Source organism: Oculina patagonica, chromosome 13 (assembly GCF_052425735.1).
Source record: "Oculina patagonica isolate OP01 chromosome 13, crgOcupat, whole genome shotgun sequence".
Classification (NCBI taxonomy): domain Eukaryota; kingdom Metazoa; phylum Cnidaria; class Anthozoa; order Scleractinia; family Oculinidae; genus Oculina; species Oculina patagonica.
The window spans coordinates 18,707,953-18,735,716 of record NC_135770.1 but is presented as its reverse complement, the minus strand read 5'-3'; the positions used below and the strand labels follow the sequence as shown (position 1 = coordinate 18,735,716).

Here is a 27,764-nt window from a genome sequence, read left to right as displayed (position 1 = left end):
AAGCATGCAATACGGACGATATCTCCTGCCTTCTCAGTGCTGAATTTGTCTTCTCCCACTGAAAAGAAGTCTGAGGAAAAGCCAGGCGAATTGAGTAGACCGCTTAGTATTCGTTCGCTGTCACCAGAAAGGCTGCAATATAAAAGAAAAATAAAATTAAAAACGTTCAACAAGACATGAGCTTCAGTCCTTAAGCCTGGTTTTCACTAGTGACTCAAGCACAAGCACAAGCGCAAGGATAACAGCTCTTATTTTATCGTGAAAACGGCTTCGACACAAACAAAAGCACAAGTGTTTTGCATTTTGATAGTTGTGCTTGTGCTTGCGGCAAGCACAAGCGCAAGGATCAAAATGTGTCCTTTTTGCGTGATTGTGATTTTGCTTGTGCTTGCGCTTGTGCTTGCGTCGCTAGCGAAAACCAGGCTTTAAAGTAAAACGATGCTACGCTAGATAATAAATCTCGAATAGAGTCGCTTTCTTGAGTGTCGAAAGTAATTCACATTTGCTTCGGTTTTGTTTTACTACACTCCGTGATTTTCTCAACCAATCAGAAGTAAACCAGAACCAATCGTGACTCGCTCTCACACGTTTCCCGCGCTTCGTGTCGGCTACATGTATTTGCTTGAAGTTTCGATTGGTTCACTGGATTATCTGTTACCTTTGTGATAAGCTTGAATGATTCTTTCAACACTCAATTGAAAACCGCTCTATCGAGTTCGTAATGTTACTTATACTCGCCAGTTAACATGGCAGGTAGTCATGTTGTTCTAATTTAAAGTACGACCTTCACCGAACTACAGTTGGACCTCGCTAATTCGAACTCGGTTATTCGTTCCCCTTATCGCTCCCGTTTCCCTGGCCCTTCGTCACTCGCTTTTCGCTCCCGCTTCCTTTTTTCCCCTGACGGTTGAAATCGGGGTTCAACTGTATTACTTAACTTTACAAATCAAATGCGTCATGTAACATTACCTGTTACTGAAGAAAATATTAGCGGTGGTCTCTTTTAAAATAAGCCGTGATAAGGTAAAATGTCTTATACATCATATAATTTTATAACCACAAATAGCCTATATAAGAAATGTAACAATTTTCGTAATTATAGGTTCTAACAACGATGAATTTTTGTCACTACTTTCGGTGGGTCGCTACTACGGAAGTGGACAATGACAAAATTGCGTTCGCTGAGTCATGCAGTGAAAAGATGTTGCAAGTGTTATCTTTGAGGGAATTTCTGTCGGTGGATATCAAGATCTCTTGAGCCATTTTGACTTTGCTTACCTAATTGTTTCAAAATTTCGCATTTCCATTGTCATAAGTAACCACTTCACGAGTTGGAACACACACAAAAATATATCATTTGTTTTCACCGCCTGCTCAATGACCAAGGAGGGAAAGGTCACGTGACTAGCTACACCAGCTGAAAGTGCAGATAAAGAATCTCTGGCTAAAAGGGAGCAACGCAACTAAAACTGCGGATTAATAACTGCACATCTAGCCTTTAGCCGGTATAAAAGCAAGTTTGCACGAAACATTTTCAACGAAAGCACAGTTCTCAAGTTCTCATTACAATTAAAGACGTGATCCGAGTGAGTTATTTTGGAAAAATCGAAGGTTCTGGAAGTTCTTTTGCTCTTGGAACACATGGCTTTGAATATCTTATTGTTTTATTACCATATAATTAATGACACATTTGCCCCGTGCAGCTTCGAATTGCATCTAAAAATCAACACGAGTTATCGATCAATTGTGCAATTTCTGTCACCGTTCCACCTGTGGCAGAAAGTTCTCGCTCAAAATAGAAGTCCTTCTTCTAAAAGTGTACTGATAAGAGTTGTAAACAGACTGGACATTTATAAGAAATAGCTGTTTACAATTTAAGTTCAACTGAAGTATGAAAGCGGAAAGGACAAGAGGTCGGGCGAATGGCGCCCTTCCTCCTGCTAATTGCTTCTGAGAAATTTTAAGGTACCTGGCTCATTTTGAAGCATATTTGGTCTAAGTTATAATAAATTGCACAGTCAGGGGGGATCTAGGAATAGCACATTTTAAACCTCCTACTCATCACGTGTTTTGACCTCCCGTTGTTAGTTTCAGTGATGTGATACTAAAACTACTGGAACGATGAAAGGGAAACTACGAAAAAATCGCAATTAAAACACACCAGAGTTTCGTTCTATACCTATCGCCATATTTACGCTATATCAGTTAGAAGTTTAAAGAAAGCAAAAAAGGAAATGAGGAAAAAGAAAAACGAAAAGACGTAGACTAGAAATTCAATTAGAGAAAGCTGTATACATTGTATTGAGCTGCTGGTTAAAAGATAAACAATGGGTGGGGTGGTAGCGGGCTCGATTGGTAATGTTTATTACGGTGATAATGATTTTCCTATGCGAGATTGAATATAATCGAAAATTCAAGAAAAGTGGTATACAAAACAGATAAGCTGTCCTAGATCATAGCGATAACGAGACAAGACTTGTGCACAAGAGTTCAAGCCGATTGTTTTGTTTTCCTCGCGCCCTCCGACCCTCCAATCAAAGATAATTTATAACACGATAACAGCGTTTGCCATAAAAAAATACAATAGTAGTTTCTCGGTTTAGCTCCATGAAGCCTTAACTGACTAAAAACAGAAGCAGGGCACTGCTGTGCATGGGAAACTATGGACATACATGACTGTATCGACTCTAAAATACCAACATTTGCCAAAATACAGGTCACTTAAGGCGTGCAACCGATAACATGCTAGACAGCACATGTTCAACAACAGGTTCAAGGCGCAATTGTCATAATTTTCAAACAAAAAGTATAAATTTATAAAATGAAAATTTGCGGTAAGACTACATAAAACTCTCTCATAACCGCGTTGCTCTATTGTGAAAAATAACCCGAAAACGGAACGACTCCACATCGGTGATATCTCGAGATATTACATAATGAAATACCCCGCTTTCTTTGGCAAGAAAACCCAGTTTGATCACTGACCGAAACACCCACATAACATGCGCTTTAGTTAAAAACCAGCCAACGAGAGACAAGAAATCGGTTATTAGCAATGGGAACTCAAAGAAATCGCCGGTAATAAAATCTTAACTTACAATTGGGAATTCAAAATGCAAACAGCCTTCACAAAGACGAGCACCTTGGGACTACAGATAAAAGTATAATTCTCTCCATTTACTTTTTTTGCAGAGGCGTGTATTTACTAAAACCAATAGGGCGATTATTTCCAAATGCAAATCCGAGAAATCTACCGTCAGCATTTTGGACAACGATGAACAATTTATGGGACAATAAATGAGTTTTTAAAGGGTAATTTTAAATAAAAGTTGTCAACACCGCGAGAAACGAATTGAGAGTAAAGGAAATGAGAGCAAACCTCTTCTTAAGCTCCTCAAAGTGGTCCGGGTTTTTATGAGCCATGGTGGTGGATCCGCCGGCGGCCAACAGCTCTGAACACGCTTCCGCTGGGAGGCTGTATAGCGTTACACCAGCTCTTTCCTTTTCAAACCAGTAACACAAGCCGTGATCCGCACACGGACATCAAAGCTGAAAAATTCACAGCGCCACTGAAACACTGAACTTGTTACGCCTCTATGCATGTGATCTGATCTGAAAATCTTTGTGTGGGCTACACTTCATTTAGCGATGTGCTTCGCTAGTCTTGGCACGGTTGAATGCGACGAAATTGTTGTTTGGTTTCAAAATGACACGACAATATTCTTATTGTATCATTATACTGTACCTGTAAATTGCTACGGGGTTAATTCTTTACATCTATCGGTGCCCCAAAATTATAAACAATTTCGCGTACTTCTAACGGCCTTAGAAAGATAGAAACTTTATCCCGCCAATAATCGGGCTCTCTTTCGACGAAAATAGCGGCTAGATGTTAAAGTGAAGCGAAATCCATCTTGTTTACCGCGTTTCATTTCGGCCGGTGCAAACACGTTCCAGAATGTTCCACGACAAAACATCGACCCGCGAAATTAAGGTTCACTGAATATGTTATCTTCAATTCGACGTGTGTCTTCAAACTTGTTTGCATAAGAAATCAAACAAGTCTTATGTTTCAACAAACGCCAAAAAATGCAAAAACGGAAGGTTCTAGAAAGGGGAGAAAAAGAAACAAGGTCTAAAAAGAGGCTCTTTGCTTCTACGCAGGATACAGAGTTGCATAGAATTTATCAAAGCGGGCGACCTTTTTCAACAGATTTTGAAGTAAATTTTGAAGGTTTTTCTAACTGACGGCCCCAACAAAAAAACAACAACCAAATATCCTATAAAGAAAGATTCAAAATTACTTAGTTGAATTGCCAACGAGCAATATTCAAACGAAGGTCGGTCATTTTAGTAGCCTGGAGCCCTTGGAGCGGGCTGTTGTATGATTAATTTTCCCATTTAAATTCATTATTTTCTAAAATTGTCTGCTAGCCCAACTCAACAAAAGTACTAAATTCAATACTATCTTTCAATTTCAGTTCCCACGCTTCTTGGAATTTAAGGGTCGAAACAGTTGCCCTGTTATAAAATAACGCAATTTTATTCGCCACAAAAGCAATTTAAAATGTTTAAATTAAAATGCGAAATTTGCACATAGCATCCTATTTCTTTATGTCATATACTCGTCATTAACGCTCTACTATCAGAAATTCGAGCATAACTTCTTCAATTTTTTTAAAAAAAAAAAAAAAAAAAAAAAAAAAAAAAAAAAAAAAAAAAAAATATATCAGTTGAACATCAGAATTTTTGTAACTCGGGGATTGTTCAACAATCACGGAAGATTTGACACGATAAAAAAGTGAAACGGTCCCGGCGCACACAAAACACATCGAGTTTTGTAGAAGGTATTTTCGTCCTCATATCAGCTCGGACGGATCACGTTTCTGAAATGTTTTGAAATGTTGCGACTAGACATGGGCTGATCGACCGCTGATTTCAGTTTACGATCGCATTTCTAGACAATTGCAAAGATAAACATTTATGATATTATTAGCTGCCGCCAATGTAACTGCTACCGACCTATTTGGGTGCGAGCCATTCGCGCGAGGAAACGCCATGAAACGAGTTGGTTTGTAACGACGCAAACGAAATTTACAGTTTTGGCCGGTAAAATTGGATATCAAATCTCATTACAAGATTTATGGAGGAATGCTCTTGCACATTAATTAGCGGCGTATAATTTGAAAACATAATAACCTAGCGACACGAAAAACCTTGTTTTGTTAAATGAGCTGGCAAGCATGAGCGAGGCACTACCGCGCTCTGCAATATTAGGTAACAATGATAAACGCACCTCCGCCACTCAGAATTATCGCGAAACAAACAATTACAGTTTACTTCTAGAAGATGTCGGAAAGAAGTAACTTTGTACCTATTATCTTTTGTGATTCAACGCCTACGAAGTCAATAAAGGATCGGAATTGTTAATTCATAAACACAGATAACAAGGATAACAAACTTAACCTGCGTGACCCCAATAACTGAGACACACACTTCTTGACAGATAACCACCCCCTCCTGCATGGATTACTTCCGAGCTACCAGCTGAGCTGAACTTCGTAGCGTAGATTCTAGATAACCGAAAACGACTTAAGAAATCTTAAATTAAAAAAAGTAATCTATGTTAGAATTGAGAAAAAAAAAGATCTTGGAAATTCTTGTTCTCAACAGTTCCGTTTTTTAGCCGTTTCAACAAGCAGTTCGGACAGAAAGCGGCAACAGCAGTTTGAAATAGCTTACAGATTATTCTCGAAATTCAAAATTTAACTTAATTCTGGAACTTACGGGAAAAATAATAATAAAAAACAATTAAGCTGAGTTTGAGGGATAAATAAGTTATTTCTTTTGTTTTATTGTTCAAAGTCTTAGTTAAGTTTGTATTAAACATCGGAAATAGTGGATCCATGTACTTGTATGCCCGATAAGGCCAAAATGCCTTCCGCCAAATTGTTAAGATGTTTGTAAAAATTGTGAAATTTTACTGAGGCACTTTTGTGACTCTATGAAAGATAAGGGCCCTTCAACTGACGAGTAGTAGTGAATTTTAAGTTGCTATTTCCAACCGTGATAATTTCTCTCCTGGAGTGAAAACCGTAAATCGTGTAACACGGTTCAAGAACTTTTGAGTGTGTGGCTTAAAGCTCAAAGTGTTTCAATTTAATGAACGCTTAAATACTGAACAGTACTTTCTAGTACTGCTGTTAGTTTTTCAAGTTCAGTTTCTTAGTGAAAATTATTTACAAAAATGTGCCCTTTTAAGGCCATGGTCCAGAATCGCCCAAGGCAAATTCTTTGGATAATTACAACACGATTTTCTTGCTATTAAACAATGCGGTTTAAATTTACAAGTCACGTCGGATCTTGCGAATCTTTCTTTTAACACAAAAGTAAAAGTAAACCGCTATTGAAAACAGAAATTCGTTTAACCACCTTATAATCCTCAAGTTTTTAACGAAAGATGGCGACCGCTGACGAGTTGCAGGGTGCGCATGCGTGCTTACTCAGCCGTGCTTCAGGAAGCACGTGTATCCCGTCTACAGCTAATGTGAGATTAGAAAAGCACGTGGGGCGAATTGCAGAATTCACTAGCGCGTTTTCCTTGCAAGCGCGTTAGTTTTTCTAAGAGCATTCTAAATGTCTTCTTCTCGAGTTATTCCAGCTATATAATACAACACTGGAAAATAAATGTCATCGGCAAAATTTACATGTACTTGTGCATTCTTACAATAACTGCATGAAAGATTGGAACCGCAGCGATAAAACCGTTCCTTTGTCAAAGTTTGAAACGATTGTCCTATATATGAAATTCGAGGACCTTCGCGCGCGCCAGGGTAGGTTTGTGGTCAACAAATAATATACCGATTTTTAATACGCTTACAAATCTATTCGTCCAGATTGCCGCGAAAATGCTTTTCAGGCGACTAACAGTCTACAAAGAAGTACTAATTGAAAACTCATAAAAAGCGAGACAATAGCGCACACTTTAAGGTTTTGCGGTCTATTTGCGATGTGTATCGATAGATCTTTCTCGAACGACATAAAATTACTTAGCAGTGTAAAGGAAATTACAATAATCCCAGATAATAATCAAATGGATTTTTAGAAAGCCGTTAACGCGATGATTGTGGGCCGGAGATGAGTCAGCCATAATTGAGGTCTTTTTTAAGTTCTCGATATAATTAAAAATTTGCCTTGTTGAATGAAGACAATAATTTTGGGAAAATTTCAAAACCTCTTGGTCGGGGTTAAACGAGTCTTAAGTGTAATTTCACCGCAGAAATATTTCTAAGTCCGTAATTCAAATATAGCTTAATGTCAACATGATTCTTATCCCACTAGATCGCTGAAAGATTGAAAAACCGTAATTCAAAGTATATACTTCTAGAATTTTCGAACTCAAGATTTTTGCATAATCGCGACCACCAACAACGAACAAAAGAAAAGAGTTTGCAGTAGAACAATAATTTTGTTTTGGTAGACAGTTATTCATGTGGATATTCTCCGAATAAAAAATGGGTTTTACAACCTGGCAAAATTTGCGAAAGCGTGGCTGCATAGAAAATGAAAACAGCAAGAAACGTTGAAATAAACCCATGAAAATCTTTTGTTGTCAATTTTGTTTGCCAAAGGCTGAAATCCACTTGAAAGATATTTGTATAATTTGTCTAATTTGTCCACTTTGAAAGAAAAGAAATGTTTAAAAAACCGCCAAACTATATATAGTTCCTGCATTTCATCCAGCAAACGAACCGAAACGGAACCGCTACAAGTTTGGCTTTTTTACCGCTATAAACGATTCCCTTACGCCACATGCTGGGAAAACTCAATCGTTTCAAGTAGATAGGAAAAAGACGTTTCTAGAAGTTCTTACAAGACACAACTACTGCCGATAAATGTGACAGGCAGTAACAAAGAAAAAACAACTCGTTTTGTCATAAATTAAGTTATAAGTTTTGCTTTAAAAAAAACTGACAGTGTACTAGAATGTTCTAAGTAGCGTTACTCAGCGTTATACCGTGGCACAAGTTACCCGATCGAAGCACCCAATATTTTCAAATATGGCCAACACGGTCAGTTTTAATATCACAGGCCCACAGAACTGTGAATACAATATTTATTTCTAAAGCGCGCATTAGACAGAAAGCCAATGGACGTACCTACGCACGGTTGTATAGGTTTTCGAAATTAGGTACGGCAGAACACCACAATCTATCTATATTGGCGATACGACTGCATGTTAAGTTGGAAATTTGCTAAATGTTATAGGCAAGAAAACACTAGGGTAACAGGATTGAAGAAAATGGGCAAGTAAACTAAAATTTTTGAAAAACAAAATGTTTTTACGGCTTTGGATAATTTGTAAGCCCATGAAAAGCTACGGACTTTCAATGGGTTGATCGTTTTTCAACGGCTTGCCGACGGTAAATTAATTCCTTCCATTTACCTCGATATAAACTCTTGTTGAATAATTTAAATAGTAAAATATAAGTTAAATTTTTCATAACAAAGAAAATAAAAAGAGAAATAAAAATATGTATATATTTATATTATTATTTAAATGAGTCGATAAACTCGATTTCTTTCTACATGAACAGCTGAAAAATGTCAAAATCTTGCATAATATGGCTTACCTTCCTGGCATGAAGTGTCTCAACACAGAATCTGAAAAACAAAAATCAGGAGAAAAAAAATGTAGCTAATGAACAGTGCATTGCATTTCATCGTGTCAACGGTTCTTCCCTCCCTCAGTTTTTAGTTTCATTCTTTAATCGCTCGCCGTTGGTGTCCCTGATCGCAAATTAATTTATGTCACGCGCGAAAAAAGGTCGCGCAAACATTTCTTGCCTTGTGTGAAAAACAAATATCACTTTTATGAACACGATCTTAATTTTAATAACACACAATGACCTATGTTCGGTTTTTTCTACAGCACATCAACGTATATTTATTCAAAAAACACGATTTGTGTCACGGGGCTAAATATTATGATTTTTTTTATGCGCGCAAGCAAACGAACTGCGTGTAGATTTCCACGTACCAAGCTCTTTGACCAAGAAAAAAAATTATTTCTGTCGTTTTTAATCGTGTGAACTTTTTCCCATAAGCACAATTTTTTTGACATAAGGTAACTTAAAACTGGTACGCAATTGTTCGAGAAGTGTTAGCATGAAGGTTATTGCTACAAAAATGGCCGTAATTGGTATACACTGCATTGAACCTATGCGTGGGTGTCCCAAAGCGTACAGATTTCTTTTCTCGATACACTGTTACTGTATAAAGACCTCGTAAATGACGAATAATCTAGACCTAATTGGCGAGAACACTTGTGAATATGGTCATTTCTCTAGCAAAATCATCTTTGACTTTGTAACTTATGTAAAACAAGCACCGGCAACTTTATTATAAAGGCACACCACTGCTATAGTGAAAAGAGCTCAAGAAATAGTCTCACTTGTACTGACAGTTCATCTTCAAGTTAAACATAAAAAAAAAATATATGATATATAATAAATAAAATAAAAATAAAAATAGAATATAAAATAGGAGAAGGAAAATTAGGAATGTATTAAGTGCAAACCTGCGCGATTTTGAGGCATTTCGGATAGATCACTCCCTCGTCGACTTGAGGCCATGTCAACGAAATGACCCAAAGTGTAAAACTGTTTTAACTTCAATAGACTCGGCTGTGTTCACGAGCAACACAGACCAGCGCGAAAAGAATACAAACCACAACACGATCAGAGGTAAATCTATTGACGCATAAACCATGCAACATGAACAATATACCGCAACGAAGAAAGAGAGAAAGTTCTGGAAGGACATCTGTGCCCTTTTGATGCCTTTAATTGGCACCAAGAAAAAAAAATTGTGTGGCTTAATATTATTGAAAGCGAATTTAAACGATCGAGTTACGCGACGAGAAAAAAACTTACTGATTATTACAAAACAGAAATTGAATGCACAAGAAAATAGCTGAAGAACCGCAATGTATCGCAGGACCTTTTCTTCCTTCAAAAAAGCTTCATGGATCGCTTAATTCTGAACACAGGCCATCTTGTCGCGTGATTATTGTTTTGGTGCATACCCCACGTCGAAAGCCAACAAATTTCCTCCAGCATCTGTCCATCAATCAATTTTTCTGCCACGTGCAAGCAAAAGGAAGTTACTAGAATCAAACCAAGCAAGCCTCGGTAAACCTCATCCGATTTTCTAGCTACTTCATTGAGCCTATCTTTTGACCCGCGCCGGGAAATATTTATTTGTGATGCACATTTTCAGACAACTTTTTCCGAGCAATCATCACTGACACCGACCGATTAACAGACACCGATTTGGTGTTTTTCCAATTTACAAAACTAATATTTTGAAGCTTACGTAATTTCATACATCAGAAACAATACTGTGACTAGCGATCTCTCTTAGAATCCAATACTTAATTTTTTCTTTCAACCTCGCACGTGCAACATCAATGCTTTGTAAAGCAGGCAAGTAACGGCAATAAAAGATCCTCGACCTTGATTTAACACTAAAATCTCAAAACCAACACTTCAAGAAATGTATGACAGACTGTATGGAGATTTAATACATCAATCGGTTACTTAAAATGTAATGCCCCTTGGAATCGGTAGCATGCACAAAAACTTTAATTCGCATTAAATTCCATCGATGATAACAATATGTCATCAGGATTAAAACAGCGAATTAAACTCAGTAGGAAAACACACGTACCGCAGATTCCGAACAATGTAGATGTAACAGCTCTTTCCAGAAGATTTACAGATATAAAGAAAATTCTTGTCAAGTAAACTTTGACGATACTGTTAGATAAAATTCCGGGTATTGCATCTAGAACTGACTAATGTCGGATGGACGAAATTATTTTCACAGACAGTCGCTGAAACGTTGTGGATTTAGACGATCCTGAATTATATTCGTCTGAATTAAATGCGTCTGACCTTGAGCAAACCAGACAAAATACTTTTGTTTGATATTCTATTTGATTTACGTTGAGGTATATTGTAAACAGATTCCTTGCTTGTCCACGCCGCGAATTCAAACCTCTCCCCAGACCTTTTTCAGGTCATTAAAGGGACTATGTCACGGGGATTTCGCTTTTTGGGGTCTAAACTGTTCTGAAATAAGTGAAAGAGGAGCCCATGGTGAAAGGCAACTTTACCCATGAAAAACTTTGTCTTTGAACATTAACGGAAGATGAAACCTTTATTTGGGATGGAAATCAAACTTCGGCTATAAATATCGATTTTTTTGCAGGCGCGCGGAAACAACTTGAGAACATTGGCTAACGTTTTCAAATTGCAATCCATTTCCATCCGAGTCATCCGCAGCCAAACGCGCTTTTAAACAGTTTTGGAACATTATTTTTAGGTTTCCTACGACACAAATGTAAATTTGGGCTGTTCAAAAATCTGTTAAAATCCGTGACATAGTCCCTTTAAGATTGTAAGATTACGTAAAATTATATTTAACAATTGGACTACGAGCCCGAGTTTTCTACGAGTGTATAACCAACGAAACGAGTAGTCTAACTGTTTTAGTAGAAACTCTAAAGATTTGAAGTCCAAAACCTACACTTCTATGTAGATTGTACTTTTTAGCCAAAAATTAAGGATAATTCAACGCGCACGCGATCGTGTTCTGTCGGCAAATAGAAAACAATAGAAGAACCAATCAGATTCGCGGATTTCCAATAGAACACGGCTGAGTTTCTACTAATCCTTATGTTATATTAGGGGTGAAGATAAAGAAGAACTCAAAATATATCGATAAATGCAGAATTTAGGTCCTGCTATATTTCTTGGTTGATCAGTCCAGCCTACGATCTCTGCAAGATTATGAGCAGTTTTTTTCAACATTGTCTATTTACAACCATATGTTTCGCTTTTGGCTTCCTCAATTTTAAAGACATCGGTTACACAAAGACTGCTAAAACTTGTTTTCAAAATTCGCTAGGGTGATTAATTTACTTTTATCAACTTCAAGTTGATTCTTAGCTAAGTAAATTACTTCACGCCAACGCAGCCAAACAACTTCTTTAGAAACTTTATTTTGGAACATATATCGGCTACAAAAATAACTTTTTCGGATTATTATGAGCCGTCAAAAATAGCGCTCAATATTGCAACAAGGTCTCTCCAGATATGCGCTTTGCAGCTAAATGGACCGCCGAGTATAAATAAACTTCATCCTTCTTGATCTAATCGGATATTGCTTCCAAGCTTTTTAGTTATCGAAAGAAGGGGAGGCTTACGAAGTTCTGACAACAGTGACACGAAGCACAGATTAAAAACAAGGATATGAGTTCCCCACAAAAATCAACGAATAGAAATGGAAGCTAGCTTCTCTTCTAAGAAAGACTTAAGCATCTTAAAATGTTCAGCGATCCACACACTAAAAGTGTTTAATAAGAGAGTTAATAGAGTAGTTAGTACCCAACAATTTTCTTTGCCGACATCTAAACTTTCAAATGTGTTTCTCGCTCTAGCTCAGTCAAAACGAGTACAAAAGCCAACAGAAATTTTAGAGTGCAAACACCGGGAGATATTGGTACTCGTTTCGCGCGTTATTTGTACTCTAATGAATGCATTTTAGTCGTTGGACACGCAAACGCAGGCCTGTTATTAATCATCCAGTTTTGACAGCATATCTACTGTGTTTTTTTTCTATAATAACCTGAGGTTTAAGTCAACTTTGTACGTGCCAAAAACATCTAACTCCCTGATCTTCAATTACACAAACGCGAAGTTATAGCATCACAAAATTCCACGAACTTTTACCTTCACTAAGAGACATCCTTCGTGTAAAGTTTCGCAGAGCCACACGTTGAAAGAGCTGCCGAACGAAGGGCTGTACTAGAAAATGGCAGTGAAAACTGTTTATATACAAAATCTGTGATAGTTTTCTTCAGCTGTCGTCATATAAAGAGTCTTTTTTTCAGACGAATTTCTGGAAACAGCCATACAGGACGGGACAAATGTTGCCTATTAAAATAACGCCGTACACGCAAATGAAAAACAACAACACTAAGCTCTGAATATTGGCTTGAAAACGGAAACGAATTTTCCAGAGAAAAAAACTTTCTATTTCAAGCATTATTTTTATAAAAGGTCGCGTAGCTATGCCATTTTTTTTCGTTAATGAGTTTATTTTGATGTCGTACACGGTAAATCGTGTACGATTTGCGATTTTTGTGATCAATGAATGCAAGTTTAGATTACATGTGAAGGTCGTGAGTTCAAAAACAAAATGGCTAATTTTGCCAAGAAGCAATAAATGAAAATCTGAGTTAATCTGACCAAAATGCAAGCCAATATCTTAATTACTCCGCGCTCATCGGAATTTTAACACAAACCATTCATCGAGGCTAGTGTACTGTACATGTACGTGCAATTTTGTTCTTTGTTTACGGTTGTCAGCTTGCATATACCACATCAAAACAAAACAAATAGATCAGAGAAACGACAAGAAAATTTTTAAGCCCAGAATGTTCTTCATTGCTGAGTTATTAAGAAAGCTAGAAAAGCAATTAAACTGCGTACGGGCTGGAAAAAGAACATCAGCACTATCTAAACAGGTAATCATGTTAGCACAGCTTTAGGAGTAAATAGTTTTATGACGTCAGTTTAAGTAATCGAGATTTTTCTCCAAATCTTCTGATTTCCTGTTCAATATAGGTAGAAACAAATCTTATTAGACACAAATCTGCCCACAGAGCATCTGGAAACAAACATACAGGAAACAATCGAAGTTTGGCCAAGATTTCTTCCTTTCAAAGATTGTACTTTCGAATCAGTTTGCCACATCTCTGTTTTAGCCTTTGTTCGAGTAACTTACCGCTACTTCAAGATAATATTTCCACCGATAAAGATTATTTTTATTCTGAAGAAGAAACTAGATCTTTATCGCATTTCTTTTAAGTATCAGCGCAAATTTAGTCAGCGACAAGTACCGGTCAAACAAATGTACCGTAAACACTTGAGTTTCCGTAAATAAATGCTATTTCAAGGATTTTAAAATCAAATATCTCTTCCCCCTCTCTTGCTCACTTTAGTTCTCATAATCTGACAATTCTAATTATTTTCATAGTAACGTAGTCTACAAGAAATGTTCATATGTGCTTTGATCGAAATTCCTTTGGTTCACTTCCGTGACTGGACTTTAAGACGAATATCAAGGAAGGCTTAGAAAAAAAGTCTAGTAATTTCGCCGATAGTGCGGTAACCACGATCAATAGAACAGCGCAGAATTCGTCCGTGGTTTTTGACGAAATAAAAATTCTGAGATTTAAATTACTGATCCTACGTAAGTCTAAACTGTTCTTTTTACATATCATTCGCCTTCGCCCTTTAAATTTACAGTTTACACCCACATAGCACTTAGGTAAAGCAGATTTCGCTATCAATATCATTTGTTTTTACTTTAAAGCTCCTAAGATAGATCACTTTGATATTTTCATCTCATAGAGAATTCGAAAAATGTACGAACCTTTTGGCTTTGCCAACGAAGTCAGTACTGTGCGGAGCATTAAAACTTGCACAGAAACTAATAGTGATGACATTATTTTCCTGAGTGGTATCATTTTCCAAATGTCCTTTTGCCAATAGCTTGCTTATGAAAAACACTTCACAGCTAATATTTGTTCAAAATATTTTTTCTACCCACTTTATTGACTCAAGTGTATTTTTGTGTTTATATAATAGGCAAATATATTTTGCCGCAGACGATATCAATTCACACACGTAGAACCGCAGACAAAACACGCCTAAGCAAGTGTTTTGAAAGCATTAAGCATTTAAAATGCCGACCAAAATGTATAGCATATTTTAGGGAAACCTCTTCACTTGGTAAGACATAACAAAATTTAGTTCACGTTGATTTGAATTGTCTTAGACGCGGCCTGCTATTAAGAAACCCGGGACCAAAACGTCGTGTATTTTCGGGAAATTTTTCGTAGTTGTTACTCCGACAAATCACGAAAGCAGCACGATCGCTCTCCGACAAAAATGATGTCTGTATGGGCGAAATGCAAGTTTTTACCACTGATAAAAACAAAAACCAACCAAATGAAATCTTGAGAAGTTACATGCAAAACCACAAGAATTGAAAGCTGTAAAATACAACCGAATCTCAGTAAAGCCTATCGTGTAAATTATAAGATTTTGTGTGCGCGTACAAATCATGTGAGAAAAGAGAAACGTTCGTCTCATGAACTTTAACTTTTAAAGAATTCTGGACCTATAGTATTTTTATAACACCAATTAATGCGCTATCTCCGCACTTTATTCCTGGAGGGAAAACCAAAAACTCTTAAACCGAACGAGCGCATTTTTCCGAAAAAAAATGACTAAAAATACCGTGACATAGCACCTTTAACCAGCGCTACATGTACTTTCTTACGAGTTTCCGTCATTTGTTGAGTTCTTATCCGCAAAATCCAACTATTATTGAGCTTCTTATTACGTGTAAGTAAGTTTTGTAAACTTCTAGAAATTATGTCGAAATGTCGATGCACAAACATGACGTATTATTAATTGCCATGAGTAACTAAACTTTGGAAGCGCTTATTTAACCAATCTCAATCCGGATTATGCGATCGCAAATTAGAGTTCCCTTTCCATTTATACATGTAATTATGAACAAACCAATCTTAAGGCGCGTTTACACGGCAGAGAAATGGGTACGCACCCGTCGCAAAGGTCCGCCTGACCACTTGTGAGCAGTCGAATCCGGGGCCTGGCGCCTATGGCCCCGTTTTGTTTGACTGTTTCTCTCAAGTGTCGTCCGATTTTGCGGGTCCGTACTCAATCTTCTCGCTCGTGTACGCGCCTTAGATTGCAATCCGAACAATCCACTTCTCCGATGATGGATCGTTCAGATTAGTAACTGAAGCTGGTTACAGATTTTCGTTCTGTTAGAGCGAACTTGGTCGGCCACGCTAAACTCACCTGGGTAATCATTTCTTGGCAGTACCACTGTTAGTCAGTGTAAACTGTTTCTGAATCTGTTTGTATCTCTTGAGCTCGTGTAGAGAGACCGACGGTACAAGATTGTCCAACGCCTTCTTGAAATCAGCCTCCGTGACTTGAATGTCGCTATCAACTGCACTCGGGTCAGCTTGGCCTAAGAAGTAAAATGATCACTTCTGTCAAAATGTGCACCTTCACATGACACCTCAGATTTAATCTTTTTGGCGTTTTAAAAACCTTACAGAAAAGCAAGCAGTTACTAATCAGCCATAGGAAGCCATAGCTTACGCAAATTCAATTATCCTTGGATGGTTTACCTTGTTTAACACACTGTAGTCTTGGGTGACTGGTAAATACAGTTAAATGTAATTTAACATAGTTAACGACAAGGAGCAAGTCATTAGCGTGCTTCTAGTGTTTCAGGCGTTTGTAGCGTTAAGCGTTTGGGGTATGTTTGTTAGTAGCGTTCTGGTGGTGTTCACATGGTTGCTGAAGTGCTGGGTCGAGTCTGGTCCTGCGGTGTTTCCCTTTGGTACATGCGTAGCTATCCCATTGCTTGCGTTTGTTGTTCGTAGTTCGATCGGCGTGGCGTTTTGTGTTAACAAATGTTTGACTGTCGCGGACACAAAATTTGTGTCCGCGACACATTTTATGCGCAACAAATGTTTCCCCGTTTGCTCGCTAAGGCTACGTTTACACGGGACCGGACCAAAACCGTTTTGAACCGGACCGGACCGGACCGGATCGGCCTCTGTTTACACGGAACTGTTTGGAACCGATCCAGGTGTTTACACGGGACCGTTCTGGAACCGGTCCGGAACGAATCCATAACTTGACCTGCAAAACAACAGGTCCAGTTTTGGATCCGTTTCGGACCGGTTCCAGAACGGTCCCGCGTGTAAACAGAAGGCCTATCCGGTCCGAAAATCGGACTGGGTCCGTTTCGGACCGGTCCCCTGTAAACATAGCCTTAGTAAACATCACGAGTAACAATGTGTCCTCATTTGTCATTTGTTTGGACCAGTGCAGTCCAACCATTTCAAGGAAGTTTACTAGAGTTCTGAAAAGTTTCTTCAATACAGTGGAACCCGGATATAACGATCCTCGATATAACGACATCCCCGGGATAACGACGAATATGCTATGTCCCGGCAAAAGTTACAGTAAAATGTATGGGACAGAACCCCGATATAACGACCTTCGATATAACGATATTCCCGATATAACGATGAGAATTTAGCGGACCGAGCGTAAAATCTCCCCCGATATAACGATATTACAGTATCAGTACTACAATTTAAATAAACATTGAATTTAATATAAACGAGTACAGTAATCTACAATGTTTCTGCCAACAGCTTTCAGTTTACGATGCCTCTTTATCCTCCTTGTAATTTAATAGTTCTCTCAATTTTAGTATCTTTGAATCCTTCTTGTGACCAAACTTATACGTCGACGGGATTTCAAGGCCGATGCCTTTGTCCCTGCGTTTTCCTTGAACTTTAATTTAACAAATTTAATTAAATAATATGCAGTAAAAAGTACATTTTAATTTTACCCCGATATAGCGATATTTTCGGCTATTTTACGGCCATATCGTTATATCGGGAGTCTCGATATAACGATACCTCGATATAACGATATAATTTCACTTCTCCCTTGGCATATCGTTATATCGGGGTTGCACTGTACAAAGCATTCTTCTGACGGTTCACACTTGGAAACGTGATCTTTTCGCAAATACAAAATAAAAAGGTGTGAGTACACGCTAAACATGGGCAAAATATTTTACATAAGTTTTACAAAATGTCCAGAGATTTCTTTAGGTTGGTGCACAATGTTACTGTATCGACAGTTTGGCTCCAAGAATTGGCGGAGCCAACGGTATTTTATTTCAGCGATGTTGCCAAGCAACGTAATCTTGCCTCAAGTCGTAAGTCAACTTTGGTATTGTAAACACTTTTAAGGTCATGAACAAATTTTCTGATTGTTTAAAAGCTTTCGGAAATTCTTCAGATGCTCCGACAGGAAATAAGTGCTGTTTTCAATCCGAAATGCTGCGCTTGGTATAATTTCCAACCATCCTGTTAGTCCCTTGGTGTTTCGCCTATGGGCTCTTTGAGCTGACGGTTAAATGCCACAATCTCCGCATGCTTGAGACCAAGCTACGCGCCAAGACATCCAAAACATAGCGACGAAAACTAGTCTAACTAGCTTGACTTTTCCTTGTTTTGGATGTGCCAGTACGTAGCTTGCTTTCCAGCTACAGTAGGCGGATTTTGTGCAATGTGACCCTTAGCTGCAAAGGGTCCATTAAATCACCTTGTTCAAGCAGCTCGATCTTCCGCTTAACAGACTGCAACATGGCGTCCGAACACAGTGCATAGAAGTCAGCTCCTGTTAAGTTAGCAGGGCAAATGGCTGCTACGTCTTCTAACCGCAAATCCGGGTGTAAACAGAATCTGTGCAAAAAAGGAAAATAAAATAACAATAAACTGAGTCAAGCATGCAATACACGAGCGCCTGCTACGCAGGCTTGTGCTCAATATGAATCGTTTACCAGTCAAAATAACGGAAAAGAAGACTCTGCTAACAAAGGATGGTTCTTAGAGAGCACAGCACAAACTAACGAACATCTGTATAGTGCACCGATTTAATCAGCACGTTTTTATTGATATCAATGGACTTACTTCCTTGTCAGAGCTTTTAGTATGTTGAGTTGTGATTCTCTATCCTCACTCACTCCGAGGTAAAGAAGTTTATCAAATCGACCTGGTCTCAAAAGCGCAGGGTCCAGGAGATCAGGCCGATTTGTGGCCCCGATGACGAACACGTCACAGGCTTTGTGAAGCCCATCCAGCTCAGCTAGCAACTGGGACACCACCCTGTGGAACATCAACAAAAAAATTGTCACGCAAATCATGATAGCAAAAGAGACGACATGTACATTTCGGACCTGGGGGGGGGGCGGACACCTTATTGCCCGAAAAAAAAATAGACTTTCTCAAAGTCCGCAAGCTATGGAAAAGGTGATTGCAATTAAATCAAACTGAGGGATCACGCAAAATGTGCGCGAAAAATTGACCATGATTATAGCAATTTGCGAGAGAAAACGAAAACAGATGAATGAGAAATTTGGACTTTTGAACCACAAAATTCGGTATATTTTCAATACTTTTTTCTATAGATGTAATTCGTTTCGAACGTAATGTTGAGATTTGTCGGCATATTTTCTATTCTTTTTCTAGGCTTGTTGCCCGAATTCTAAGCATTTTGCCCGAAAAATTTCGGCACTGGGGGGGCTGCAGCCCCCCTCGCCCCCCCGCCTCGTACGCCTATGTACGCTTGAAGAGGCGACATCACGTTTCACAAACGTGGTTTACACGTGCCGCGACTTAAATGCAAACGCGAATGCAAGCGATTGTACACACGTAGAACGCAAATGCAGGGAACGTAAGATACGCAGAAGCAATTGAATTTTTTTTCCAAGATGGCGGACAATTCACTCTTTGCTTGCTTGCGTTTGCGCTTACATTTGCGTTGGCAGCGTTCGCATGCGAAACAAGTGCAAATGCTTTCGAGTTGTGCTAATTCGCACATTTTTTTCCTTATAATTTCTTTTGCGCTTGCAATTGCGGTGTTTGCGTTTGCATCGCTCGAAGAGCCCGTCCTTCAGAGCAAGCAACACCTCTGACGAAAATAGTGACTCATACACTTCTCACCAAATAAGGTCCGTATTTTGTAACTCACCTATCCATGACACCACCGGAGTCCCCACTCCTCCCTCTGTTGGGAGCTAGTGAGTCCAACTCGTCAAAGAAGATCACACAAGGCCGTGCACTCTGGGCACGAGTAAACACTTCTCGGACGTTCTGTTCGCTTTGACCCACATACATGTTGATAAGCTCTGGTCCTTTTACACTAGTGAAAAAGGGTACCTTATTCAGCCCTCGTGTCTCACAACTGTTTCACAGCATGTTCTTAGTGGAATCATATAGTACACCTACCATGTATAATTACAGGTTAAAATAGTTTCAAGATTCTTGTGTCAAGACTGTATGCACTTTAATGGAGGTAGAGGTGAAAACAGGAAAATGGGAGGGAAAAGGTTGCCACAATAACTGGTAGTCTCCTTCTTTTCTACTTTTCGGGATGTCACGCAACATTCATTCATTCTTTTCTTTTTTCCCCTTTTTTTTTGGGGGGGGGGGGAGGGGTGCTGCGTGACATCTCGGCTGCAAAGGACTAAAAAACGGGTGATGCAACGATTTTCTTCCTCGCTAGTCACGTTTTTTTGCTTCTTACTTGATAAATCTATTTGAGAAGGAGGAACATCAGCTTTTCATGGTATCTTAATAGTACTGCAAGCAGTGGGCATCATTCTATTTAATGTATTTTGTGATATTCTTCTGCAGCAGTCTAGTGTAAAATGTACATGTGAGTCAGAATCGCTTTATACCTGAGGAAGTTTAGTGAGCATTCTGTTGCCACTGCCTTGGCTAGTAATGTTTTGCCAGTGCCTGGTGGACCATACAACAATACACCTGTTTGAAGAAAGCAACATGAAGCAAGTAGTTAGCAAGTCATTGAATGTTCTCTGAGCATTTAAATTTACATTTCTGATGTCACGCACTGGTGTGTATGCTGTGTATAGGAAACAATTAACAACTAGATAATGTAAATATCCACTACTAGCCACCAGCACTGAGGTGAATAGTTGTTTCAGTACATCCTAAAACAGTGAGATGATATAGCCCAAAAGGATGATTTTTGACTAGTTTATTCCTGTCAACAACAGTTTTCACGCACAAGTTGCTCTGAGGTGAATAGCAAAGGATATCTGGAGTTTGAGTAGCCAATCAGTGCAGCCAAAAACGCTGCTACTGTTTGAGACAATCAACTAGATGATATAAAATTCATATAACTTGCACAATAAAATACCTGATCTCCTTAACCCTGCTGCAAACAGTTCAGGATGTTGAAGTGGCAGCTGAACTGTGTCCAAGATTTCTGCCTTCACCTCCGCTAAGCCTCCAACATCATCCCACTTAACGCTTGGAATTTTGGGAGCTCCAATTGCATCTGATAATGATGATTGAAGAATATCCAAGGAATCCTCAAAATCTTGCTTGCAGAGTTTGACACCAGATGTGCTCAGTTGCTGCTCAAGTTTCCATGGAAACCAATTCTGGCCACTGGTGTCTTTGGTAAGTGTTAATTTCTCTGTGTGTCCATCGAATAAACGTTTCGCAGCGGCATTTGATGCATGCGAAAAGAGGGCAACAAAGTCTGCCAGCACCAATCCCGCCGTTCTTTTGGCCACCTGTTCAAATGACACATCATTTCCTACAGATGCCATTCTCGCCAGTCCACGGAGCATGTCGCATCGTTCGCTCTCGGTGGGTGCCTCAAGTTTCAGCTCATGAAGGAAACAGGAAAACATGTCAGAGGTGATGTCATCAGGAGAGGATGAAGTTGCTATGACAACCACTGGCCAATCAGAATCTTCCTGAAGGCTTGCAATACAGTCTAGCAATGTGGCTGCTATTCGTGGTTCGTCGTCATTTCCTTCTTTGTCTTTGCCCAGAGCATGAATGTTTTGCAGCAGCAGGATGCAAGGTGAGCAGAAGATGCCTGGAAAATGAGGGCAAGGAATAATTTCCTACATCCTAATTTGAAAAAACAAAATTAATTATCCTTTAACCCTTTAAGCCCCAGTAGCAAAATGCACATTTTCCTTATTGTTCTCCCCGTATTTCTTATGGTACTGCTTGAGAGAATTTGTTTAAAAATTGAGACATTTCATCTATGGTGATCATTTTATTCATTCTCCTCACCTGTAACGGTATGTTTGATCAGGCAGTAATATTATCAGGAGAAATTAGATGCTGGTCACTACTGGTCACTGCTAAGGCTTATTACATGTACACATACATGTAACTATGTACATGTAAGTCAATAAGTTGAACATTAATATGAACAGACCTCTCTGGAATGTATTTTTAAGTCTTGCTTCTGTTGCTGCCACTGACTCGCCAATCAAATCATAGCAACTGACTTCAAAAAAGTGCAGGTTTAATCTTTTGCTTGTTGCTATAGCAACTGTCTTCTTTCCAGCTCCAGGAGGCCCAGTCAAAAGAATCCCACATGGAGGAAGGGAATGACCTTCCCTAAAAGAAATAACAAAACATGAGCTAATAGATAAGGATATACCGCTGACATTTTACAGCCAATTTTAATGCAGTGAGTAGACCTACAGTAGGTTTTTTTCAAAACATCATTGGCCCAAGTGTACTGGTGATAAATAAATTTTGTTCCACAGCCACAACTCTTTACAGTAATATTTTGAACTGGCTGGGGCAGATTCAACCCTTATGCAGTTAGGTCATCAGAAATCGCTTTGCTTTGCAAAACCTTTAGAATAAAACACCATAAAAACAAAAGGTACAATAATTTTATGCTCATTGAGCTGTAAACATGTGGCAGGACTGTTGCCTGGCCCCAGCTTCATATTAAATTAATTTTCTGTAACAATCTGTAAACTGCTCAGTTTCATCTGCTTGACAAATGCAGAAGGCTTAAAATTAATGTTTATGTCTCCCAAAATTAAAAAAAATAAGCCTTTGCCATATAAAAAGTCGAGTTTGACCAAATTTGTGCAGGCATAAAATTTATTTATTGCCACTTTCATGATCACCTTGGGCAATGATCCACAGTCAAAATTAATGAAGTTTTGAAAAACCCGGATCTACACATTGCACTGAAATTGGCTGTGGGGTTGTCAACTTTTTACATTGAAGAACTTTTTACGTTGAAGAACATAATTAAATTTAAATATCTGAGTTTGCTTAATACGTGGTGTTCAAATAGGGTTTCACAACATTCTCTAGGGCCTCATTGCAACTGTTTAATCCTGCAGGACATGTCTGCTCCCAATAACTTGGTCTTGAACCACAGGACTGTGATCTCTGGAGGGCAGGTACATAACTGCATACTGAACCTCTCTGCCAAAACAAAATGCAAGTGTACTATAATTATAAAATATGCTAGGTTGAAATATATTAACTTATTCCACAACATTTTACAATGTAGCTTGGTAAACAGAGGTTGCCTAGCTTTCCCTTTACCATTTTTGTTCTGAGCTGGAAACAAACAAGACCAGAAAAATTACTTGCAAATAAATGTACAACAACCACAAAATCTGCTGAGCAAATCTAAATGTACCTACTACTGTACAGATTTGGCTCATCAATATACAGTAGTTAAAAGTATGTCAAATAATACAGTAGAACCCCGGTAACTCGAACTCGGATAACTCGAACAACCCCGCTAACTCGAACAAACTTCCATTTCCCTTGAATTTGACCCCACTTTTCAGTCAGTTTTACTCGGTTAACTCGAACTCGGATAACTCGAAAACCCGTTAACTCGAACTAAATTTCGTTTCCATTGAACAAAATTTGGGTCAAATTTACCCCGATAACTCGAATTCCGGTTCTTGCAAGACGCCACGGTTGCCCATTGATTAGAGCAACGAACAGATCGCGTATTTGACAGCCATTTTCCACTCTTATCATGAGAATGTATGCCCGTGTTAGAGTTTCTGGCAAGATATAAAGTTCAATTTGCACTGTACTGTATACTGTAGTGCTGAAAAATCAGTAAACTATCAATTATTAACTTGGCAAATTAAGTATTCAATCGACCCCGATAACTCGAAATCCCGCTAACTCGAACTGTTTTTCGTTTCCCTTCAGAGTTCGAGTTACTGTGGTTCTACTGTACTTGAAGCATTGCCTATTTGACAACTGCTTTAATGTAGAAACTGTAGGTAACTGTGTAATTAAAAAAAAAAATTGAGCAATGAAATTAAGTTGCCACAGGAACCACTGTAAAATACAACTGGCATACAACTGCACATGTAACTGCATATGGGAGACCTAGAGACAAAGAACAGTGATACACTTACTTGATAAAGTGAAGTATGGTCCATGTCAACAAAGCAGGATCTTGCTTCACCATTCTCACAAACAAGCCGTGTCACTTGAAAGTAAACAACAAGATTTCTCTTTCCTTGATCATCACCTGAGCTGGACTCCTTCCTAGCATCACTGTTTTCTTGCCAGTTGTGATGTACGTAGAATATATCCCCAACTGTTAGCACCCTAGGCACTTTGAAATGTGATGCCAGTGCAAGATCAAAAGAATCTCCAGCCTTATAATGAGGAGAATGAACCAGGGAAACATGAGCTTCTGTCGCAAATGGTGGTTTGTCATTTTTGCTTGCTGTGCTTGAGTCTCCCTCAACAATTTGTGTTTTGTTGGAAAGTGGGTGAATGTAAATACTAGGACTTGAATCATTTGATGGATTTTTATGAAACAAATTGAAGTAGAGTAAAGGTGATATGTATGCAACTCCAACTTCAATATCATTACTGTTTGATACTAGAATGACGTCATCACTAGTGACATAGTCATTATGTTCAGTCTTGGAAGCAACTGCTACAACTTGAACAACATGACACTCGCTGATGCTACAACTGCTGTCGCAAGGATCTTCTTCATTGGATGTTACTTTAGAACAGCCATTTTGCCCTTTGTCATCACTAACAGTATTTGCATGGTTTGTGCATATTTTGACCCAGCTTCCATTGAACAAGCGCAAGTCAATCAAGGTTCCCAGTGACACATGAAGCCTGCTTGATGCATCAGAATTCAAATCTGCATCATTAACTTCACACGAGTTAAAAACACTTACTTTCAGCTTACAAGTCCTTACATTTGAGTCTCCATTAGTTAATTCATCTGATCCATCAGATTCAGGCAGACTCCCAGGGAAGTTGCGTGCAAAATCAGAGACCAGAAAAATTTCAGAGGAATCAGATGGAACAACCACAGAGTTTACTCCACTGCTTTCAGAGACTAAAGAAATCTCTGGTTCACTTAGCTTTGAAACAACTAAAGACGTTTCTAATGCGATACAACCTTGTACTACAGGCTCACACTGCAGCACAATCAACTGAGAAAATTGCTCTTCCTTGTCGTCAGTTATCCTTTCATGTTGATTATTAGGAAGACAAAAAACGTCATTTTCACGCATTGTTATGGTTCCCTTAGAGATGCAATCACAAAGAAAAGATGCTAAGAATTCTTTTGCCCATAGATATCTTTCTACCGACGAAATTCCGACCAAAATTCTCTCCAGTGGAACTGGATTCGCCTTCTTGACCCAGACAGTTTCGCCAACACGCATTTCATGATTATTAATAACGTTTTCTAACAGAAATATCTTCAAATTTCCATCAGGTTGTTGTCTTTTTATGTCAGTTTCTTTGCAAGCACAAGCGTTCAATATGAAATCTCTCTTCGGTGTGGAATATTGAAGGTCAGTTTTCAACGCTAATGCAAATCTTTTCCCTGTTTTTTCAAGAAAGATAGAATCTGTATCAGCTACAGAAATGATTCCTTCCACGAATGGAATATCAAAACCACAAAACGAAGTAAAATCCTCTCTAGAAATGCGGCAAATTATGCCCCTTCGGTATTCGCCGTCCGCCATTTTCCTTTTAGCTATGTTGCCTGGCCTCTACGACTCTACGCAAAGAAAGCGAGGTTGCTCTTGTAACGCAACGCTACGTGACACCTTCAAGGCGAGGCTGATCAATGAAGGCGAGGTTACTCCTCTTGTGTTTCTGTCACGTTCGCAAAAAAACTTTTTGGAAAATCGATCCATGCTCGTTACATGTAGGTGAAAAAAGAGAATTTAGATACAACATTGAGGTGAATCAAAGGATATCACGAATCCTATGGTCTATTTGAAGCGCTATTTCGCCTATGAAATGATTTGTTGGCTTTGCTAGAAACGTAGAAGAAGTGTCTTACAGTGAAAGCTTATGTAACCTTGAGAAACACGTGTTGGAGAATTTCTACTGATCGTTCGTTATGTCTAAAGAGAACTTACAAAAGAAAGAGATCGAGGAGCCGTTACTTCAGGATAATCCCAACAGATTTGTCTTGTTTCCGTTAAAGTATCCTGACATATGGAAATTCTACAAGAAATCTGTCGCATCCTTTTGGACTGTGGAAGAGGTTGATTTGGGAAAGGACTTGTACGACTGGGAAAAACTGAACTCTCAAGAAAAACAGTTTATTTCTCATGTTCTAGCGTTCTTCGCAGCAAGCGATGGCATAGTAGGAGAGAATTTAGTTGAAAGGTTTTATCAGGAGATCCAAGTCCCCGAAGCGAGATGTTTCTACGGATTTCAAATCGCGATGGAAAACATTCACTCTGAAATGTACTGCTTGTTAATTGACACTTACATTCGAGACCCTGGGGAGAAAGAGAAGCTTTTCAATGCTATTGAAACATTCCCCTGTGTCAAGAAGAAGGCCGAATGGGCTTTTAAATGGATGGATAAAAACTCTAGTGCTACTTTTGCGGAAAGAGTTGTTGCGTTCGCAGCTGTAGAGGGGATTTTCTTCTCTGGTGCCTTTGCGTCGATTTTTTGGATTAAGAAAAGAGGTCTCATGCCTGGCCTTACTTTTTCTAATGAGCTGATTTCCAGAGATGAAGGTCTTCATTGCGACTTCGCGTGCTTGATTTTTTCGCACTTGAGACAAAAGCCAAGCAGTGAGCGGGTTAATGAGATTATATGTGACGCGGTTGCCATAGAGAAGGAATTCTGGATAGGTGCATTACCTTGTCATTTATTGGGCATCAATTGTCACTCCATGGGAAGGTACATTGAGTTTGTTGCTGATAGGCTCTTGGTAGCATTAGGACTTGAAAAACATTACAAAACAGAAAATCCATTTTCATTCATGGAAAATATTTCCTTGGAAGGCAAAGCTAATTTTTATGAGCGAAAAGTTTCTGAGTATCAAAGAAATGGTGTGATGAATGAGAGATGGGAAAATTTTGTGTTCACCCTTGATGCTGATTTTTAGCACAGAGAAATATACATGAATGTTTGCAGCACTCATTTAAATCCCACGCATGAAAACCCAGCATTTATTACCTGGTTTTATAATATCTTCCCTCTTAATAATCTCTAACAGAGGAAATCAGTTGTAAATACCTGATAATTCCTGGTGGACGGTATCATGTTCATCTAAACAGGCTTTTATTCAGACAAAAAAAAACTAAAATTATTTTTATTTAGTTATTTGCATAATATGATAAAATCTTTTTAATAATATAGATTTTCTGTTTGTTGTATTATTGGACGCAGTCTGAAGTTGAGCCCCTTTTGCTTTGGAAGTTAGTGAGCCATCATTAAATAATTAAAAATATGTGTGAAGACTGTACATGTACATGTAGTTTGTCTTTTCAAATGATTTGTCTCTTCTATTGTTTATAAATACGTGCAAAAAAGGGAAATGCTTTAGATGTTGGGATAATACTATAAAATAACGAAAATAATCCCTGGGCTTACAATTGCTCAACACGCCTTGAAGGTGGGCATTTTAAATTTATACAGGAGGCATATTTTTGGGATGGAAAAATTTTTGGTTTCAAGAATGTTTGGGCTTATTTGAAAGGATACTGCATCTGCAGGGCTCGAGACGAACTTTTTTGCCAGTTAGCCTACTGGCTAGTGACAGCTTTGATATCACTAGCCAAAACCAATTTTCTGCTAGCCAGAATTCTCAAGCTAACTTAGGTTTGGGCAGAGGCACATTTCAGCTTGTCCACAGTCTTTGATAATTTTATACGTGATGACAGTGTACTTGTGAGTTCTTTTGGAGTCGATTTCGATGTATGGTTTTCTTCCAATC

At 38.6% G+C, this 27,764-nt stretch overlaps 2 protein-coding genes across 2 annotated transcripts; one reads left to right on the top strand and one right to left on the bottom strand.

Annotated features, from left to right (window-relative positions):
- Positions 1–26: 26 nt before the first annotated feature.
- LOC144634546 (peroxisomal ATPase PEX6-like) lies at positions 27–25,551 on the bottom strand. The gene is made up of 11 exons (XM_078493536.1): positions 23,956–25,551; positions 22,842–22,990; positions 21,972–22,156; positions 20,928–21,620; positions 20,446–20,530; positions 19,737–19,907; positions 18,677–18,871; positions 18,309–18,448; positions 15,966–16,140; positions 8,634–8,664; positions 27–132 (listed from the first exon to the last, which is right to left on the bottom strand). Exons 1-9 carry the CDS (start codon positions 25,543–25,545, stop codon positions 15,974–15,976), a joined length of 3,375 nt encoding a protein of 1,124 aa, XP_078349662.1. The 5' UTR covers positions 25,546–25,551; the 3' UTR covers positions 27–132; positions 8,634–8,664; positions 15,966–15,973.
- On the top strand, positions 25,505–27,290 carry LOC144634640 (ribonucleoside-diphosphate reductase subunit M2-like). The gene has a single exon (XM_078493658.1). It carries the CDS (start codon positions 25,929–25,931, stop codon positions 26,931–26,933), a length of 1,005 nt encoding a protein of 334 aa, XP_078349784.1. The 5' UTR covers positions 25,505–25,928; the 3' UTR covers positions 26,934–27,290.
- Positions 27,291–27,764: the final 474 nt, after the last annotated feature.

Bases quoted from the DNA above. Each gene is read 5' to 3' on its own strand.
- LOC144634546 (XM_078493536.1), bottom strand. From the start codon at position 25,545: ATGGCGGACGGCGAATACCGAAGGGGCATAATTTGCCGCATTTCTAGA. The intron at 19,908-20,445 runs GTATAAAGCGAT...CTTTTTCACTAG, and splicing joins TGCTCACTAAACTTCCTCAG to TGTAAAAGGACCAGAGCTTA. The intron at 18,872-19,736 runs GTGAGTTACAAA...GATGTTCCACAG, and splicing joins TCCGGTGGTGTCATGGATAG to GGTGGTGTCCCAGTTGCTAG.
- LOC144634640 (XM_078493658.1), top strand. From the start codon at position 25,929: ATGTCTAAAGAGAACTTACAAAAGAAAGAGATCGAGGAGCCGTTACTT.